Source organism: Gallus gallus, chromosome 8, assembly GCF_016699485.2.
Source record: "Gallus gallus isolate bGalGal1 chromosome 8, bGalGal1.mat.broiler.GRCg7b, whole genome shotgun sequence".
In the NCBI taxonomy this organism is placed as follows: Eukaryota; Metazoa; Chordata; class Aves; order Galliformes; family Phasianidae; genus Gallus; species Gallus gallus.
Window position 1 is genome coordinate 10,783,878 of NC_052539.1, and position 18,561 is coordinate 10,802,438.

The 18,561-nt window shown below is 42.9% G+C and overlaps 1 protein-coding gene across 4 annotated transcripts; it reads right to left on the bottom strand.

The window, feature by feature from the left end:
• Positions 1 to 85: 85 nt before the first annotated feature.
• On the bottom strand, positions 86 to 17,957 carry AMY1A (amylase, alpha 1A; hepatic). Of its 4 annotated transcripts, none has more exons than NM_001396347.1 (11): positions 17,861 to 17,957; positions 7,404 to 7,619; positions 5,829 to 5,975; positions 5,346 to 5,543; positions 3,892 to 4,122; positions 2,889 to 3,022; positions 2,679 to 2,801; positions 2,469 to 2,568; positions 2,182 to 2,303; positions 1,958 to 2,083; positions 86 to 1,714 (listed from the first exon to the last, which is right to left on the bottom strand). In NM_001396347.1, exons 2-11 carry the CDS (start codon positions 7,569 to 7,571, stop codon positions 1,648 to 1,650), a joined length of 1,416 nt encoding a protein of 471 aa, NP_001383276.1. In that variant the 5' UTR covers positions 7,572 to 7,619; positions 17,861 to 17,957; the 3' UTR covers positions 86 to 1,647. The 4 variants fall into 4 exon arrangements, with proteins under 4 accessions (NP_001383276.1, NP_001001528.3, XP_040560458.1 ...); NM_001001528.3 differs by lacking the exon at positions 17,861 to 17,957 and adding an exon at positions 9,648 to 9,844 and having other exon boundaries at positions 86 to 1,459; XM_040704524.2 differs by having other exon boundaries at positions 90 to 1,714; positions 9,648 to 17,943.
• Between the last annotated feature and the right edge of the window lie 604 nt (positions 17,958 to 18,561).

Sequence of the window (18,561 nt, forward strand, 5' to 3'; positions counted from 1 at the left end):
AAATGTGCTTTCACACAGACATATATAACATCACAGATACATTACCTACCTGTAGGAATCAGCGGGAGAAATGCCATGACCATAGTAGATGATCAGCAAATCTTGTTTATTGTTTCAGCAGCATGTACATTTATAGCGTGGATAATAGGCTTATACATATTGCTAAAGTGGAGCTCAGGATTGGCTTGCTAGTCAGTGTCAACTACGCCTATCTTTGTGCTCTGTGGTTATCTCTCAGCAAACACTCTTACAGACTTCTCAAATCACTGTTGCCGGCTTTCTTCATCGGCATCCTGTTTAGTTCCTTGTTCTCATACCTGACCTTGCGCGTGGCAAGGTTGCTTAACCAGCTGCACAGTGTCTGCATGGCTTTTCTCAGTCAGCCAGTCATCAATAAATCTCTCCACACCTACCAACTGTTGTAGCAGTTCTGCTTCCACTTATTTATCTCATGCTTTGCTTCTATAAGTGACTTGCTGCTTAAGAAGAAGTTGTTGTGGCTTAATTATTGAACAGGACACTGCTAAAATCTGAGCTCCTCAGCAGTCATTTCGTTTTCAAGAACAGCACATCTTTTTTCTCAGAACAGCACAAAGCCTTAAGATTCCTTTATTAATAAAGGGCACATAAGAATCAGCCTGTAGTATTTGGAATATTGCAGCTGAACAGGAAGAAAAAAAACTCTAACAAAGACATTTCATTTTTTCACACTGCTGAAACTGCAGAAGATGCCAAAGGTTCTTTCATCAAAAGCAGGGAGGCAAGGACTGAATACTGGAGAATGCTTAAAGTTAATTGTTTGCTACATAATGTACTTTGGAGATGGTGACCCTATGCTTTTTGGTTCAATTGCTTAGCTACCAGGATTAAAACAACTGTTTTCCTCTGAGCAGGAAACACTACGTCATCTACTGGACACCCAAATGTGGCTTGACCAAAATCTATCCTCAGGCATTCTTACCACATCATCTTAGCGCTCACTGCCAACACCACATTATGCAAGGAAGATTCTCTTTTCATAAGCAAGCTTCTTATATTCTAACATGCGTATTCAGTACATTTCCACTAACAATCCATCAGCTAGAAAGCAAGTTCCATAACAAGTCTTCATAACAGCAGAGAGCTTATCTTATGCCTAGCTACAAAACATCCCTGTTTATTCTATCCATCTCTCTTTCCCAGCACCTTATTACCAGCAAGTTGACATTTGACAAGGTGGAGCCGACCTCTCCTTCTTCCACACAACAGCAAAGAACAACACAAATGAAGTTACAACTTGGCATCAATGTGAATTGCAACAAATGGATCTTCGTCGCTGTCACTAATCTGGAAATTGGCCATTCCATCCGAGGAAACATACACCTGCTTTCCAGTACACGTACTGTCTTCCTTTTGTCCAGAAATAACATCACAGTAGGTTCCGGCAGGCAGCCCAGTTTGCAAATTGACATTCATATACCTACACAAAAAGTATGTTTTGAAAGCAATGCTTAAACAACAGGTATTCCAAAAGGACCACTGAGCCCGATGCTATTCCACTGCTTGTGAGGGCGATGAAGCGTGAGGGATTTCTTGGTCTCAGGGCCCTGTTTCTCCAAGCTCCCTTTTTGGCCCCGCACAGATGGAACGCAACCGCGTGAGTCTAGCTCAGGCTGCAGCGGTTGGTCTTGCTGGCGGGAAAAGGCAGGAGAAAATCAAAGCGTACAGACAGCTCCTACAACAGGACGCATGCTGTTAGACAGAAGTAACTCCCTAAATGGGATCATTTAATCCATTACAGTTGTGTTGGCACAGACTGGATTGGGTAGGGCCGGATGAGGGAAGCAAGAAACTACCCTCTCTGCCCACAACCATGACACCTTAAGCTGCTAATGCTTAGATCCCTGGGCATTATCCTGCCCACAGCCTCCGTTTCTCCACTGTGAACTCACACGTAGGTGTCCCAGAAACCACTCACCAGTCGTCATTATTAAAGACAATGAAGCCTCTGTTGCCGCGACTGAAAGCTATTTGATTGCTCCCGTTGTCCCACCAGTTTGAGAAAGGCTGACCATCTACCACGTTACGGAAGATAACCATGTTCCTGAAAGCGCAAGGAAGGGCTGTCATCGTAGCTGCGGGAGTTCTACAGCTGCGAGGCATGTGATACAAGACCCACTGCTTTTACTGCATTTCTCCCACCTTATTTGTCTCCAGCGATGTTCGCAGACCCAGTCATTGCCACAGGTAGTGTCCGCATTGATTGTAACGGACTTCGTCGATCCGTCCGAGTTACTCGGTGGTCCCACCCAGTCGTTGACATCCTTTCAGTGAAAAAAGACTTTTTAAAGTTCTTACTGGAAAATGCATGGAGAGTATCCAGAGAGAGAAGTTACATATAGCTCCCACTGCCCATCCGGCAGATCCAGCACAGGACAGAGAAATCATTTATGTTTGACACACCAAAATCTTCAGTGTGACACACTCACCACTCCATTCTTGAAATATCTTGGCCAACGATAACTTGACATTACCCGTGTGAATCCATATGGATGAGCGAGCATGAAACCAACTGCCATTTTATAAAGTCTGTTGGACACAAAGTGTAACAGAACATGGACAGAGAAACAACTCCAAAGAACAAACGGACCGAGAAACAGGATAGCAAGCATCATCATCCACACACCGGCATTCCTCACCTGGCATCCCAGAAGGTAACAATGGAAGTTCCGCCTGCCCCGTGCCCCCGCTGGTTGTCGTGGTTATCCACAAACACAAGGGCTCTGTCAGAAGGCACAAAGCCCCAGCCTTCTCCCCAGTTCCTGGAGAAAAACACAAGGACTAGATTCTACCCCCTTGTGTTACACAATCAGCTTATCTCACTTCAGTTGCAGGACATTCACCCTTACTTTAAGTAGGCCATCTTCTCTCCATTCCACTTGTGGATCACCATCCCCAGTTTGGCACCGTACTTGAATTCTGTCACTCGTCCATTTCCGAAGTACTGACTGCCTGTGATTGGCTCTCCTCCCAAGTCAATTACCTGGTACATAAAAGAACATTCCTTGCTGCTAAAACAACTGGGTAAAAAACACTGTCCTAGACAGGAAAAGTCAATATGTAAGATAAGAATATTACTTTATGTCCTTTCTGAATTGCATTTAAAGCTATTTTGTTTATTTTCTCTCAGCATAGCTGTGAGCTTTTTCTCATTTTCCTCCTCAGTTTCCTTACTGTGACCAATCAGTACCGTATTATTACAGCCTGGCCAGTATAAACATTAATCTTTTACCAATGTCTCTGATTCCAGCACACAGAATCACAGGCAAGCTCATTTCTTGCTTACCCAGTGTAGCTAAAGAACATTTCACTATTGGCATTAGATCTTATAGGTCACACACTTTTAATAAAACGTATGGAGCAACTTTAGCTTCTGCAGATCGTTACCTTTCTTACAGGTATTCGTAGGATTAGTTACTCAAACATAATAAAAACAATTGGGAATGTCCAAGTCATGCTGCCTATGCAGTTTCAGATCACCATTGTTATTTATACCTTCTGCTACAATCCAGACACTCAGAATTTAAAATTCAGAATCTAAATTATTATTTTGTAATTCAACTCAATTTTTACATTTACTTTAGTGTTGTAAATGACATCTCAAATGAAACTTCCCAGTTAATTAGTGCCATGAGGTCCACAAAAATTGAGGCCTTTTTCATGTCAACAATTACTTGCAGTCACTCTGGATATTTCAAATTATGATTATTAAATCTTGACATCATTTCATATCAAAGCTGCAGGGTGCTCAGGACTATCAGAAGCAAAACACTGCCTCAAGTTGCAGGAATGAGCATATACTGCTCCTATATAAATATGAGCATAAAGTAAAATTAAGAACATAAAGATTACCTCCTGATAAATGAAAGGCTTAGCTCCTGCAGAAAACCATTTAGTATTTAGATCTTTCAGCTCATCTAAAATTGCCTTCACATCCCCTGGCCACATATGCTTGGCAGCATCAATCCGGAACCCAGCTACACCGATGTCAATGAGGTAGTTCATGTACTCTGCAATTTTGGAGCGCACATAGTTCTTCTCCAGGGCCAAATCAAGAAGATTAACTAAGCGGCAGTTTCGGACCTGTACAAAAATTCTAAAATTAAACATATTTCCATACTAAACTAAATTGATTATTCTGCATGTATTTCTTAGAATTTCTCTATCTACGTTATAATGCCAAAAGAAAATATTCATTAGTCATCATTCACAATGCATATCTTACACCTTCGACAGTTGTTTAAGACAGGATTCTACACACAAAGAGCATTTAAGAAATCCTCAATTGCCCAACACACATTGGTAACCAATGAAGGAATGTATCAGAGAGACAAATAATAAATCCCTAATTCATTTTTTAATGAAAGCATAGGGCACATACATATGCTCCAGTAAATTAATGTGCAGATTCATTACTATTTCAAGTGCACTCATTAATTCTGTGATACAGGAAGGATTTCTAGAAATGATATTTCAAACTCAGAAGTATACTGAATTAAAAAGCCTTACAAAAAACCCCAAAAACTACTTCTCCTCACATCCTTTCTGCTTTGATTCCCCGTAAATAAGAAATGATGGGCATAGATTTTCATCAAAATAATAGTTTAGAAAAGTATTTATGTATATTCAGAATGTATATTTAGTAATTCTCATGCTGGATTTCCATAGCTATGCATACATCTACCTGGAGACAGCAAGATACATCAGCCTGTGCTGCAACCTGTACTAAAGAACTGGCAATACAGATGATGCTTTTGAGCTGCTCAAGATTGCAGGGACGTTCAATGCCTCTCACCGTCCTGCCCCCAACATCCCTTGACCCTAAACTTAGATTCAGGAATAATAAATTACATTCAAAAGGCATAAGACACTGTTAAAAAACAAAACAAACAGGCTTTTATCTTTATAAAACTGCGTTAGGAAACGCTAATCTCTTTCTTGTGAAATTGAGACCAAAGAAAACTTCCAAATTAGAACAAGAAGCAAACAGTAATTCATGCTTTTTAAAAAACATAGTAAACAAAATAATTCCTAAATAGATTTTATGAACTTTAAAACTGTCTTTATAATGTACCTAAGCACGTAACTTAAATTTGAAAGCGAGCCTAAAATAGCTCAAGTAGAATTATCCCTTTGCTCTGGATAACAAAGTGGAATTCATGTTAACCTCTATTACCTCCAATTAGGATGGCTTTCCATGAGTTCAATTTTATTTTTCCATATAACGTCTGGCAGTAAAGAAGAACAAAGAATTAAAAGACCAAGAACAAATACATGTAAAAATGTGTTACAAGTTATAAGTTTACCTGAGGCACATCTTGATAATCCTCAATGTCTCCACTTCTGGATTTACATTTAGCATCATTAAAATCCCAGGCAGAATATGGCACAGCTGGAAAATCTTTAGTCTCAGCATTGAAATAGCTTCCACAAGTAGAATAATTGCCAGCACCAGCATTACCTCCGCACATATGGTTTACTACTGCATCCGCATAAACATATACCTAGAGAATAATACTCGAATTTGAAATTAAGAACACTCCTTCCTCCAGCACCACTATCTGAATAACATTCTCCTCCTTTTATCTCCTGCCATATCCGTCTACTTCTGTTGGCCTCCTTCCTGCAACATTTTACGATACTTTCGTTTACAGCAGTGGTGATACAACACACATCTCAGAGAATTAAAAAAAAAAAAAAATCTTCAGTCCGCTGCTACCATATCTTCTAAATTACCCAGTGTCTATTTCCTTCCACTGCTAGCACCAGAATGTTTTATACACACTTACACCAACATTGTTGCACCTGGTCACCATGTCTCTAAATTCAGCTTCATTTCCCGATCGCGTGCAGAGTTTGTAGCTGACTGGCTGATATCTTTCCCACCACGGTTGCAAGGGATCAGCAATGACAAGATTTTCATTTGGAGGCGAAATCTGTGAATAAGATGGTACCAATAACGTTTTAGTTACGTTTTCACAATATTGTTAGAGTAAGAACATGAAAAACAAAGATCAGGTCAGTCCCCTTAATGAAAGCTGATTGCGATACATAACTTACATAGAACCTCAGTATACTGTATTTAAATTGTAGCAGGCTGCAATTAAAAGACTTAGGCCCAGACATTCAGTAGTTGAAAACACTCTCTGAAAATAATGTCCATGATCATCGACAGATCCTGATCATTTTTGAGAATGCAGACCTCATGGATCAAAAGAATCATCTGAAACACAATGGAATGGGGCAATAGAGAAAGCCCAAAACCAGGAAGGAACAGACTGCAGAATATCTGCAGTAACGTCACTCCACTAAAATTCATTTGACTTTACATTTACATCTCTGCATATAACCACAAAACCTCTGTGAGAAATGGTAGGGTCATGTCCCACCTAGCTGTCACGCCTCTGTGATCAGCTCAGCAAATCTGCGTCTGAAAAAATCTTCCATTCTGAGATCCTGCCACAATATGGATGGAAAAGATATCCAAGTATATATTACAGTCTGAGAAATCAGTTTAAAATCAATTCTGGAAATAAGGTTACATTATTTTAAAATTACATGAAATTTCTCACTCAGGCCAGTTCTCAAGCTCCTGGGCTACCAGAAACAAGCAGACTTCTGCAGCGTTCTCTCATCAAACAAACAAATAGGAACAGTTTAATAGCTGGCTGCTCTCCAGCCATAATACCCCATCCACCCAGCACTATTAGTTCCACAGGAGCTCACGTCTGTTCTTCAGATGTCACAGATTCTCATAAACACACCTCCGCCAGAACTTGTGCTCAGTTCATTTCTGCCTGCTCATCCAAGTTTTGTTCATTTCTGCCAGCTCACTCCAGTTCCTGCCAAGCAAGGTCTTTTAATGGCTTGCTCTGATGCGCTTTACAGAGAAAAACCTGTCAGTCTGGGTGAACTCAGTTAGCAGCCTTCTAAGTTTGCTCATTTGTTTTTAACCTTCACCACTCTGGTACTCCGCTTCAGGAGCCCTTTTTCTAAATCATACTTTCTACCAGATTGTCTAGTTCTTAAAGGGCTTCCCTTTAAGAAGCCCCTTTTTAGCCCATTATTTCAATAATATCAAGCAGGTAAACATACATTATTCAAAGCAATAAAAAAAGATTTATTCAGCAATCAGGAGTTCTAATTCATCCAAATGTAATAGCATAGAGAGCAAAACACATGCTTTGGAGTGATTCAACAAATTTACTCTTACATGATGGCAGCTGAGGAATATACCTGTCAGCATTTACAATTAACAATCTCTATTTTTCTTCCTTATTATCTGTCCTTTGGTGAACTGAACATTTTAGTCTGACAATCATCTACGAAGCAATTTTACTATGTACTGATAGGAATATACATACCTGAACTCCTCCAAACCCATTAGGAGCTAAATAGCGTTCACACTCCAGTGCAATATCGGCCCAGCGCCATTCAAAGAGATGCACAATAGATGTCCTCCCAGGCTGAGTGTTGGGATTGTACTGTCCCCAGCAAAGCCCCACAATGAACAGAAGAAAATAGATGCCCATGGTATGCTCTGTAATCAGCTAAGCCTTTCTTACTGCATATTTATTTTCCTGCAAGAGGGTAAAGTGCACGTTACAAAACAGGCATTTACTTTTCAGTGGTAAACTCTGGAATCATATTTATTTTTACTTGACTATCATTTTGTTTGAGAACTGATTTTACCTAAACCATGTGGATTTAAAGAAGTAGGCCACAATATATTTTGTAACACATTTTTAGAAATAGCTGATTTGAAAAAGTAGAAATGACATATATTTTATTAGTGTATTTTTAGAAATGTAGTTGTTGAATTGTTGCAATATTTGATTAACTCTTGCTTGCAAAACTGTAATAGCTTTTAGATGTTGCAAATAGTTATGAATGTAGCATTACAAACTAGAAAGCATGTTGTAAGGCTATTCTATTTTGACAAGAGACCCTCAGCAAATGAAACGCAATAATGAAAGCCAGGGCCTCCACAAAAGGCTGAATTGCCTCACCCTGGGATTAGGTTGAGATGCAACAGGCAGACATCAAGATATTCCCCTCTATCCTCCTTATCTTATATACATCATTAAAAAACAGGTTAACATCCCAGTATACATCATTAAAAGACAGGTTTTCAAACTTATCTCTACCCAAGGACAAGTCCAGAAACAATGGCCGAGCGAGCAAATGTTACAGATTTGGTACCTATAGTTCACTTATAATAGGCATTCTTCTACTGAGCACGCGTCAGTGAAGACACTTGATCTAGAAGATGAGCAAGGAAGATCACTGGATGAAGTAAAAGGCTGTCGGCTGGACTATCACAATGCCAAAAGGACGCTAGACAAGATCGTGGAATAGAAGACTGGAAACTGCATAAATCACTACCTGAGATAGGCACGTATACATTAATGTAATAAAATCACATGTAATTGATGAATACAAACTATCTGTGGAAATATAATGACTCTGAATCACGTTAGCTTTGAAGCACTTACGGTGGAAATATCCCCAGTGCTTCCCGGCACTGCTAAAGAATACTTGACTTACTGGTAACAAAACTGTACTGCTAAGTTTCTATGCATCAATTTTTTTTATTTAGCATCAGTTTCACATATTTAATGGTAACTTCATTTTTCTAAAGATAAAATTTAGATATTGTCTGATATAAGCTGTTCCTAGCGTGCAAAGGATTTTTTTAAGTATACAGTAGAAACCAACCACAAATGGCAAGGGAATAGCTTACGTGGACTGAAATTAGCATTTCATTTTCTATTTTAATGTATAGTATTCTGTATCACTGTTTATTCTTGTGAGGTATCTTTTTTCACACTGCATATTTAAAACGGACTTGGAGAAGAGGTAAGTTCCTTAGAGTTGCCAAGAAAACCCAGATATTTTTGAGGTCACAATACACATATCTGCCATTCAAACAAGCCTGAATCTTAGAGGATCTCTTAGATACAGAAGTGACCATAATGACTCAGAACCAGGAACGCTGAACGTTTAACCCATCTTGTCTGCACAACTTGCGTGGAGCCGCTCTTTTCCCAGAGAATGCAGAATGATGCATACCAAAACACTGCAATGCTCCATAATCAAGAAGTGTCCTTCCCAGTACCCAGGTGCAGAGTTCCACAAAAGCACTAAGGGAGCTTTCCAAAAGAGGAAACTATCTGCATCTTCTGATAAGCTAAGCTAGGAACTACCTAACTCATATTGCATTTGTACTTCGTTATATATGAACACAGATGCCCCTTCTTCTCTCCTTCCTCTCACTGAAAGGATGAGACAGCTCAGAACAAACCAGAATTCAAACAACCGTCAAGGCTTATGTTAGGCTACTTAGGATCTCATTTTGCAGTCTTAATGTTTAGAGAACAGAAGTAAAAAGAAACGCTACAACAGAGCTGCAAACAGGTTTAACTGCTACTTCCTGCAAGTAACAGAACAAAGTGTTTTTATTTTCTTCTGAATATCCATCATAAAAATCTAACAAAACTGTAACAATCAGAAAGTTCAACACAACAGAAACAGATACAAGAGGTGTAATGACAGAGAAACTAACGCAATAGAAAGGTGTTATAAGGAAAGGAAAAAGGACTGCTCACCTGTTGCCGAAGATCCAGGCTCACAGGGGAAAATTCCACAAAGGCGGCATCTCCAGAAAGAGAGCCTTTCACAGTGGCAGTCAGCCCTTAAAAGAGGTCTAAGAGAGGTGCAGCCAGGCTCCACCCCTTACAGTCACACACAAGAATTGCCCTCATCTGTGCTCCCAGGGCTGACCAGGTCCTTTCCCCAGGTGCTCAATCAGTGGTTCAGGTCGTGACTCAACAGTTACCATACACTCCACCCCTTCACAGCGTGAACCAATGATTGGGCTGATTGAAGCATGACCCCTCCTTAATACCAGGATCCAATGCACTGCAGTGCTTGTACAACTGCTCATTGTGATGCAGGTTGACATAATGTAAGATGATCGATGGTCAATTTGCAGCTGAAGGTTTCATGGGCCAATGCTCAATTACATTACCGGAGGCATGTGGTAGGTTGGACCAGGCATGCATCCATTAGTACCATATAGTCCACCAGCAAGGTGTCACACTGATCTTATAGTGACACTGGAGCATCTTGATATCACATTGCTCTTCCCAGTGATTCTGTAAATTCAAAGAGACTCACAGAGAGTAGTACAGATGTTCTGGAGGGGGAAACTCCGTCTTACATCGCAAGATACAGGCCGTGTTCCTGTCCTGGATCAACACTTTGGCTTGCAATGGGACATGTCCTGGCTGTCTGTAGCATACCCTTTGGCCCGATATCTGAGGCTGCATACCTGTGTTGGTTACCAAAGGGGGAGTCCGGATTTGCCATCGGGACATGATTAAGGTTCCCTTAGCGATGAAAACCAGACTGCTGACCATGATGTCTGCAGGCCACATACCTATTACTGGGGGGATGACCGATCACCCAACCTCCAACAATCTCCCCTAAGGTGCAAGTAGGCTGCACCATTTTGGTCCTATGTGCACCTTCCAAGGCCATTCTATTTTATGGGTACCGGGCTCTACGTCTTCAGGGGCAGGGAGCAGAAGATTATTTTCATTGTCAATTTGGGGCCTTACCTGACTATTGGTGCCCCTATTTTGGATACTAAGCGGGTAGGCCCATGTTGTCTATAGCATTTTCAGAGCACTAGGTCTGCCATCTAAAGGCCTTTCATTCAAGTCCCACAGGGTTTCATAGAGTCATTTTGTCCACCCCTGCAGGGACTGAGAGTCTGTCTTCAGAGCAGCCTTAAGAATACTGTTATAACATTCAATAATGCCTGCCCTGGTCGGATTATATGGCAGACGGAATTGCCACTCTATGCTGTTTTCTTCTGCCCAGCAGTTTATCATTGTACCAGTAAAATGAGTTCCTCTGTCGTTTGCAATGACTTGAGGTGTCCTGTAGGCAGCCATCAACTTGGTGAGTGCCTTGATGGTATATGCCTGGTTCACTTTTGGCACTGGATAGGCCTGCCATCAGCCCACTTACTGTGTCGACACAGGCCAGAGCGTATCTCACCCCCTCAGACCGAGGTGGGGGCCCAATGTAATTGACCTGCCATCACTGGAGAGGATTGTGCCCTCTAGCAAGATGGGCTGTTGTTTTGGGCAGTGATCTTGGTCTCATCCTGGAGCAAGTGTGTCAGTCTCAGCATGCCTGGGCCACATCAGATAGTTGTACCGGCAGCCTCCATGGTTTAGCAGCTGCCCATATTGTCTTTTGTTCCACATGCCACAGCTTCTGAGGTAACCAGTGGGCAATGTTCTTGGATGGCGTATCCTCAATCCATTGAATTTGAGCCAGTTGTCAGCTTCATTGTTTCCTTTTGACTGTAGAGGTTGGTGGCCAGAAATGTGGACATGTACAGTCCTGTGTCTAACCACATTCCAGATCTCTAACCACATATCTCTACTCCAGACTGGTCGGGCATGGATAGTCCAGTCCTGGGTGGCCCACAGTGCAATTTAAAGAGCTAGCCCCTGGTACACAGTCCAACTGTGCAAATATTCAGGACATCGCCACTGGGTTCCTTGGTGATAACCATCCACATGGCTTGTAGTTCTGTCCACTGGCTACTCTGACCATCCCCTTCTTCAAACCAGAATATTTCAGTGGAGGGATGGTATGCCACTGCTCTCCACTTGCTGGACTCATCTGTACACCAGGCATCTTCAGGAATGGGATACTTTCCTTCCTGAATAGGATTCTTCTCCATTCAAGTGGCCATTTTTTCTTCCATTGTATCGCTGCAATATGTCACTAGGCCTACAATCTTCTGGAGTACTTCTTTCCGTGGTGATGAAGACAGACTACTCTGGCTGAGACAGGCGACCAATCATGCCACTGTGTGTGCTTGGGCCACCCCTGTCTTAGGAAAGTGGGTCTGATTTTTCACTCACCCCTGCATTGGCAAAGCAGTCTTAACAATGACCTCAGATGTTTGAGTTATTGGCTCTACTGCCTGCAATGTGGAGTAGAGGCAGCCAATAACTGTTTTTCAATCATACTGTACCTTTCTTCTGCTCCATGCCAAACCTGACTGGGTTCAAACAACTGGGGTTTGAATGGAATTTTGATGATGCCATAGACCCTAGCCAAACCCATCCTGAGTTACATGAACACCTAGCTTGGCTGGAAGGGTGGAATTGAGTATACCCAGAGCCTATGTCTGTTTAATAGCTAGCTCTGCTTGCCGGAATGCCTCTTGTTCCATTCTACCCCAGTCCCATTCTTGGCCTTTCTTTGCGAGTAGATACCCTTTCAAAGAGTTTACTCCCTTCTTGTTTACAGGCTCCCTTCAGGTACTGAAAGGCTGCAATGAGGTCACCCCGCAGCCTTCTCTTCTCCAGGCTGAATAAGCCCAGCTCCCACAGCCTGTCTTCGTAGGGGAGGTGCTAAAGCCCCCTGATCATTTTTGTGGCCCTCCTCTGGACCCTCTCCAACAGCTCTCTGTCTTTCTTGTACTGAGGGCTCCATACCTGGACACAGTACTCCAGATGGGGCTTCACAAGAGCAGAATAGAGAGGGACAATCACCTCCCTGTCCCTGCTGGCCACCCCTCTCATGATGGAGCCCAGGATACCATTCGCTTTCCTAGCTGCAAGAGCACACTGCTGGCTCATGTTAAGTTTGTCATCCATCAGGACCCCCAGGTCCTTCTCTGCAGAGCTGCTCTCAAGGACTGTTCTTTCCAGTCTGTATAGATGCCTGGGGTTCCTGGGGTGCAAAACCCTACACTTTGCCGTGTTGAACCTCATTAGGTTCACCCAGGCCCACCTTTCAAGTCTGTCAAGGTCCCTCTGAATGGCATCCCTTCCTTCCTCCACGTCAACTGCACCACTCAGCTTGGTGTCATCAGCAAATTTGCTGAGGGTGCACTCAATTCCATCATCAATGTCATTGACAGGATTCTTTCATTCTGCTAGGTTACATGCCACTAAGTTATGGCAATAGGTTGGCGAGTACACACACCCTTGCAGCAGGATCTGAAAGGTCCACTGCCTGCCTCCCCACATAAATGCAAACTGGTCTTGCAATTCTTCATGCATAAGAATACTGAGGAATTCATTAGCCAGGTCTAGGACACAATGGTAAGTTTCTATCTCCCTACACAATGTGTACAACAAGAAGGCAATATTGGGTATGGCTGCATGAATGGGTAGCATGACCTTGTAATGTCTCTGTAATCTACTGTCATTCTCTATGTGTCATCTGGCTTCCGCACTGGCCATATGGGGGAATTATATGGGTTGTGTGCAGGCCTTATGATCCCTACTTTTTCTAGCTTCCGCACCATTCCAGACATTTCCTCCTGCCCCAGGAGTCTATACTGTTTAGTGTCAATTATCCTGCGTGTATTGGGCAGGAGAATTGGCTCATGTTTTGCATGGCCTCTTAATATCGCCTGCATTGCCCAGATACTAATACATCCCTCTCAGTCTGAACTCTCCCACAGTTGTCTGGAGAGTCAGACCCCATAGCATGTCTATGCTCAAGATGCACTCTGGGAGTGGGGCAACAGACACTTTATATTCCCAGGGCAGGAGACACCCAACCCCCAGTTTCAACCACATTTGGGTGACAGGAATAGTCTGTCCCCCCCAAACCACCAATCGTTACTCTGTTTCCTTGGAATTTAGTTGGAGCACCGTTCCACTGACTGGGTTCCGCACCCATGTCAACCAATGCCATAACGTGTTGTACACTTCTTCAGGACCAAGAAATCATTAATTTGACATACGGCCTCCAGTCCTGTCTGGAGGCTCTAGTTACAGGGGAACTAACATCCCCTGTCACACCATAAACTGCCTGATGGCCAGGTCTTTTTCCTCAGGTGGCACGGTATTGTAGCTCAAGTCACCCGGGACTTTTTCCTTCTATTAGGGACCATAAAGTCCTCTAGGTTCCAAGTTCTTATTGGTATTTGTTGAATTATTCATACCCTTGCTCTTTTGGAAGTACTTAGAAATTTCTGATTATCTCATAACTGTTTCCATAATTGAAATAAAGTATGATTAGGTTGCTGGTCAATCCTGGCAAGGATCATCCCAGCCCATATAACATCAATGAACATTTGTTTCTGAGACACCCATATGCAGCCCAATCGGGGTTTTTGTGGGGAAGCCTTCCTAGTCTTAATGACTGGGAGTATGTCAGCTCCTTCTACTGCCCTAACATTACACCTTGCTCTTAGGTGCTCTGTCTCCCCTACATCAGCTGCCAACTGGGCAGCTTGTTGGACAATGGCCTCTGAGACCACAGGGGCCCAGTATGGATACTAAAGTATCCCACCCATAAAGGTGGGAGGGTGCCTGTTGTAAAATCAAGTCCCTCATCCCTGCTGAAAATTCTGCCAAATCTGGGCTTACAAATGTCTCCTTGTATACCACCTCCCTCATGCCCAATTCACAGATATATGTTTGAAGGTCCTCCATGGAGGCCATAAGCTCGTACGCAATGGTATAGCTGCCTTATCAGGTCAAGTAACACGGCATGTCACCATTATCCAATCTATTAATGAATGGTTTTCGTCCTGGTGTTGTATGGGGTATGGACTATACGGTGGCATATAGTCTCATTCTAAGGGCAGGGTGTGAGGTGATAGATGCCAGCTTAGAAATTTCTGGTCCATTAACTACACCACTTTCTGCCCCCAAGTCCCATAATCTTAAAAGCCAAGTTGGTATACTTTCCCTAGGCTTTTGTCAAAATCGCTGTACTAAGTCCATTAATTCAGATGCTGTATAGGGGTGGGCTGTCACATGCAGATAAGTTTGAACAGTGGGCCATGGATCAGGGGCACCCCTGCTGATCTATCTTGTGTTTTCTTTGGTTTTTTTTTTTGTGTTATTACAGGTTGGATCTCAAAGAAGTCCATCTCAGGTGGAGCTTTGAGATCAGATCTTGAAACTTCATCTTTTGAATCATCCAGGTCCATTGAGTTAGGAGCCCGGGTATTTTCTAATGCAATGTTCAGGACTTGTTTTATAGGGAAAGTCAAGCTTGGTTTCCTTCCTGTTAATATGCCAAGTTGCTGTTTTATCTTCCCAATACGATCATGTAGCAATTGACTTTCATTCTCTAATGTGTCGTTTGAAAGTTCTGATTGATTTAATGCATTTAATAATGGCCACGCCATGGTGGACACAGCTAGCTGTCACTCTTTTGCGATCAAAATGTCTTTATCTTATCCATGGAAATAATCTGCTATGTGGGATGGGGAAGAAACATTTCAACTAACCTGCAGGGAACCCCATTTTTCAATTATGACCGCAAGCTCATAACATGGTAATCCTAGAAATCCTGGGATGTGTCCTGGTATAGTTTTATCTAGGGGGGTAGTAATATTCTCCCCTTTGACCCATTTAAAGATATTTCATAGAAAGGAATATAATATTTATATATTCATATATATATATAATATTCATATATATACAACATATATGTATATAATAATATATAATATTTAATATTTTTAGCTTAGCTGGCTCACCAAATGTAACAATCCAAAAGTTCAACATGATGGAAAGGCGATACAAGAGGTGTAATAACAGAGGTTTTAACGCAGTAGAAAGGTGTTACAAAGGAAAGGAAGAGGACCGCTCACCCATCACCAAAAATCTAGGTTCATAAGGGAGAACTCCACAAAGGAGGCATCTCCAGAAAGAGAACCTTCCACAGTGGCAGCCAGACATTAAATGAGGTCTAAGAGAGGTGCAGCCAGGCTCCACCCCCTTACAGTCACACACCTGAACTGCCTTCACCTATGCTCCCAGGGATGACCGGTTCTTTTCCCCAGGTGCTCAATCAGTGGTTCAGGCCATGACTCAACAGTCACCATGCAACTCAGAAACAACATAGGGCAAGAAGGGAGTAAGGACATTCCTAGTTAGTTTCACATGGGAAACCAAACACTTCAGTGAATGCTTAAACATGAATATGTGGCCTTTTGGTTTGTCACGTGCACATTTTTCTTATTTAATACACATTTGAGAATGCGCCCCTGAAAACTATGACCTAGAATAATACACATACCCAAACAACATTTTATAAAAAATCTTATGCTATCTCTGAAAACAAACATGAAAAACCGTTATCTCTCATATTCTTATTTAATGGAAAGGAAGATACACAGCTCTCAGAAGAGCTGCACTCTTTGGAGCACATTCAAGCATAAAATAGCCTGTTGCTATGAGCTGTCACTGTATCTCGCATGCGGAGGGAGTTATTTCAGATTGATAAATTTAGCTTGACCTGCTGCTTGTACATGAATTGTTCATTTACAGTTCTTTGCTAGGTAAGCAGGTAAGTTCCAGCCATAAGCAGCTGTTCTGTGTTGTTGCCATTGCTGTGAAAGAACGCTTCTTTGTCCCAATACATACATTAACAGAAAATGAACCAAGAAAGTTTGATTTTCTTTGATGAGAAATGCCATTTACCAGATTGGTGGTGTTGACTTACAGAAATATGTCCCATTCACAGCTCTGTTACTGGGTTTTTGCCACATGCTTTGATTTTTGTTTTCTATAGCAAAGCACATCCTGATCAGAACAGCACTATTCTTTTACGCAAAACACAAGCAGGTCATAAATTCACAGCTCTGTGCTTTCATGTTTTCTGTTTGAGCACACCTACATTATGACCAACAAAACAGCTACTGAGTTCTACTGGCAGGGAAACAGATCCACGCCTTTAGCTACTCAAAATAAATAGGACAATCAAGCATCAGATAAATTACGCAAAGCAGTAGGAACAACATATTTTGACCCAAACAGAATCAGGCCTAGAGCTTAAGGAGAAGACTGGAATACAAGATCTCATTTCTTTGAAATAAGGCTGATGGCTGTTCCAGCTTCAGCGCAAGCAAAAGACAAGGGCCACACCGAAATCTCTAACGCACTCAGAAGGTTCTAGTTTCAAAACTGTTGTTTTCCACATTTCAAAAGGTCTGCAATCCCACTGGAAAGAAGAGAGAGCACAGCTGACTGCAATTCAGAGAACACAGAGGGAGCTGATCCCACTCAAGGCCTTGCTGCCCACACCTGGTTCCCTGCTCAGCTGCACTATGAAACTCAGCTGTTATTCTCCAAAACAATACAAACACTACCAACCAAAAATTAGCTTTTAAAACGAATAGTAAAAAGAATAGGGAGAATACTAAGTTAGCACTGCACGCTTTAATCGTTGCCTTTCATACTTGGCGTCACCTATTTAGTAAATAATACCACACGTGACACGATCGAAAACCAATTTCTCAGCAGCCATGACGTTCCTACAGTTTAGAACAGGGGTACGTCGGCGTTGCAGAAGTTACTGCAGTGCTACGCGAATCTTTAAGAATTGTACTTGCTTACAAGTACAAAGCAAGGCTCAGGATAAGCACCGTCTCTTCAGCAGCCCCAGCAGGAATAGGCAGGGCGCTCCCTGCGCTGCGCCCGGAGCTCAGCGCGAAGGGTCGGAGCAGCCACCCCGCAGCGAACCTCGCTGGCTGTGTACCGGCCACGAGCGAGCACAGCGTTATCTGATCGGTAATACCTAATGTGCCACAGAAACTGCACATTTTTACCTTTCACAAGATATTCAGTTATCCCCGGGTTGCGTGGCACTGGTTTTGTTTCAGGGCTGTTGGTTGTTTATTTATTTGCGGTGAGAAAAAAACATACGTTGAAGCAAAAAAATATTTTCAGACTGAAGTCCAGAAAGCAATTAAGGAACAACCAAAAAACACCAAAACCAGCTAGCAGTCACCCCCCAGCTCCCCCGCGGCGCTTACCGGGCCGTACAGCCGGGCCACCGCAGGTCCGCAGGCCTGGGCAGCGCCGGGACGCCGCTCCCACGCGCGCTCCCGCTCAACTCACAGCGCTGCTCCCGGCAGCCGCGCAGCGCCGCCCCTCACGCGCCTCTCCGAGCGGACGGAGCGCCGAGCCCGCCCCGCAGCCGCACGAGTGCCTCAGGGGCTATGCTGCAGCAGGAGCGGGTTCAACAACGAACCTGTCTGAAAAGGAGGCACTCTGCGCGTTCTTTTTCTTCTTCTTCTTTTTTTTTTTTTTTTTTTTTTTTTTAATTTTAATGAAGTACTGCGCCTTTTGAGTCGCGCAGCATCCTTCTTTTTATCCTGTTCCAGTGCTCCTTTCCGCAGGTAGGACGCGCGTCAGCGGGAAGGCTTGCACAGCATGCTCGCACAAGCAGCTTATGCAAAGGAACCTGTGACCAAGGACGTGACAGACAAAGCCGTTTCCTGCTCAAGGACAGCGGAAGGCCACCAGGCTATTTAGGGAGCACCGGCTGCCTGAAATGTAATGTAAGTACCCTTAATGTACCACACCGATCTGTCAGTCATACCCCAGGGCACGGCCTCAATCCCACCGGTACAGTGCCCCAACCCCAGCTCGGGCAGCACACTGCTCCGGGGTGCTGCCCGGCAAAGGAAGGATGTGACGTGACTGGAACAGGAGAGGTCCTGAGTAAACCACG

Excerpts from the sequence above, each read along its gene's own strand:
- AMY1A (NM_001001528.3), bottom strand. The coding sequence starts at position 7,571 with ATGGGCATCTATTTTCTTCTGTTCATTGTGGGGCTTTGCTGGGGACAG. Across the intron at positions 5,544-5,828 it reads CCAGGTGCAACAATGTTGGT|GTATATGTTTATGCGGATGC; the intron begins GTAAGTGTGTAT and ends ATTATTCTCTAG. Across the intron at positions 2,569-2,678 it reads GTTACCTTCTGGGATGCCAG|ACTTTATAAAATGGCAGTTG; the intron begins GTGAGGAATGCC and ends TGTGTCCAACAG.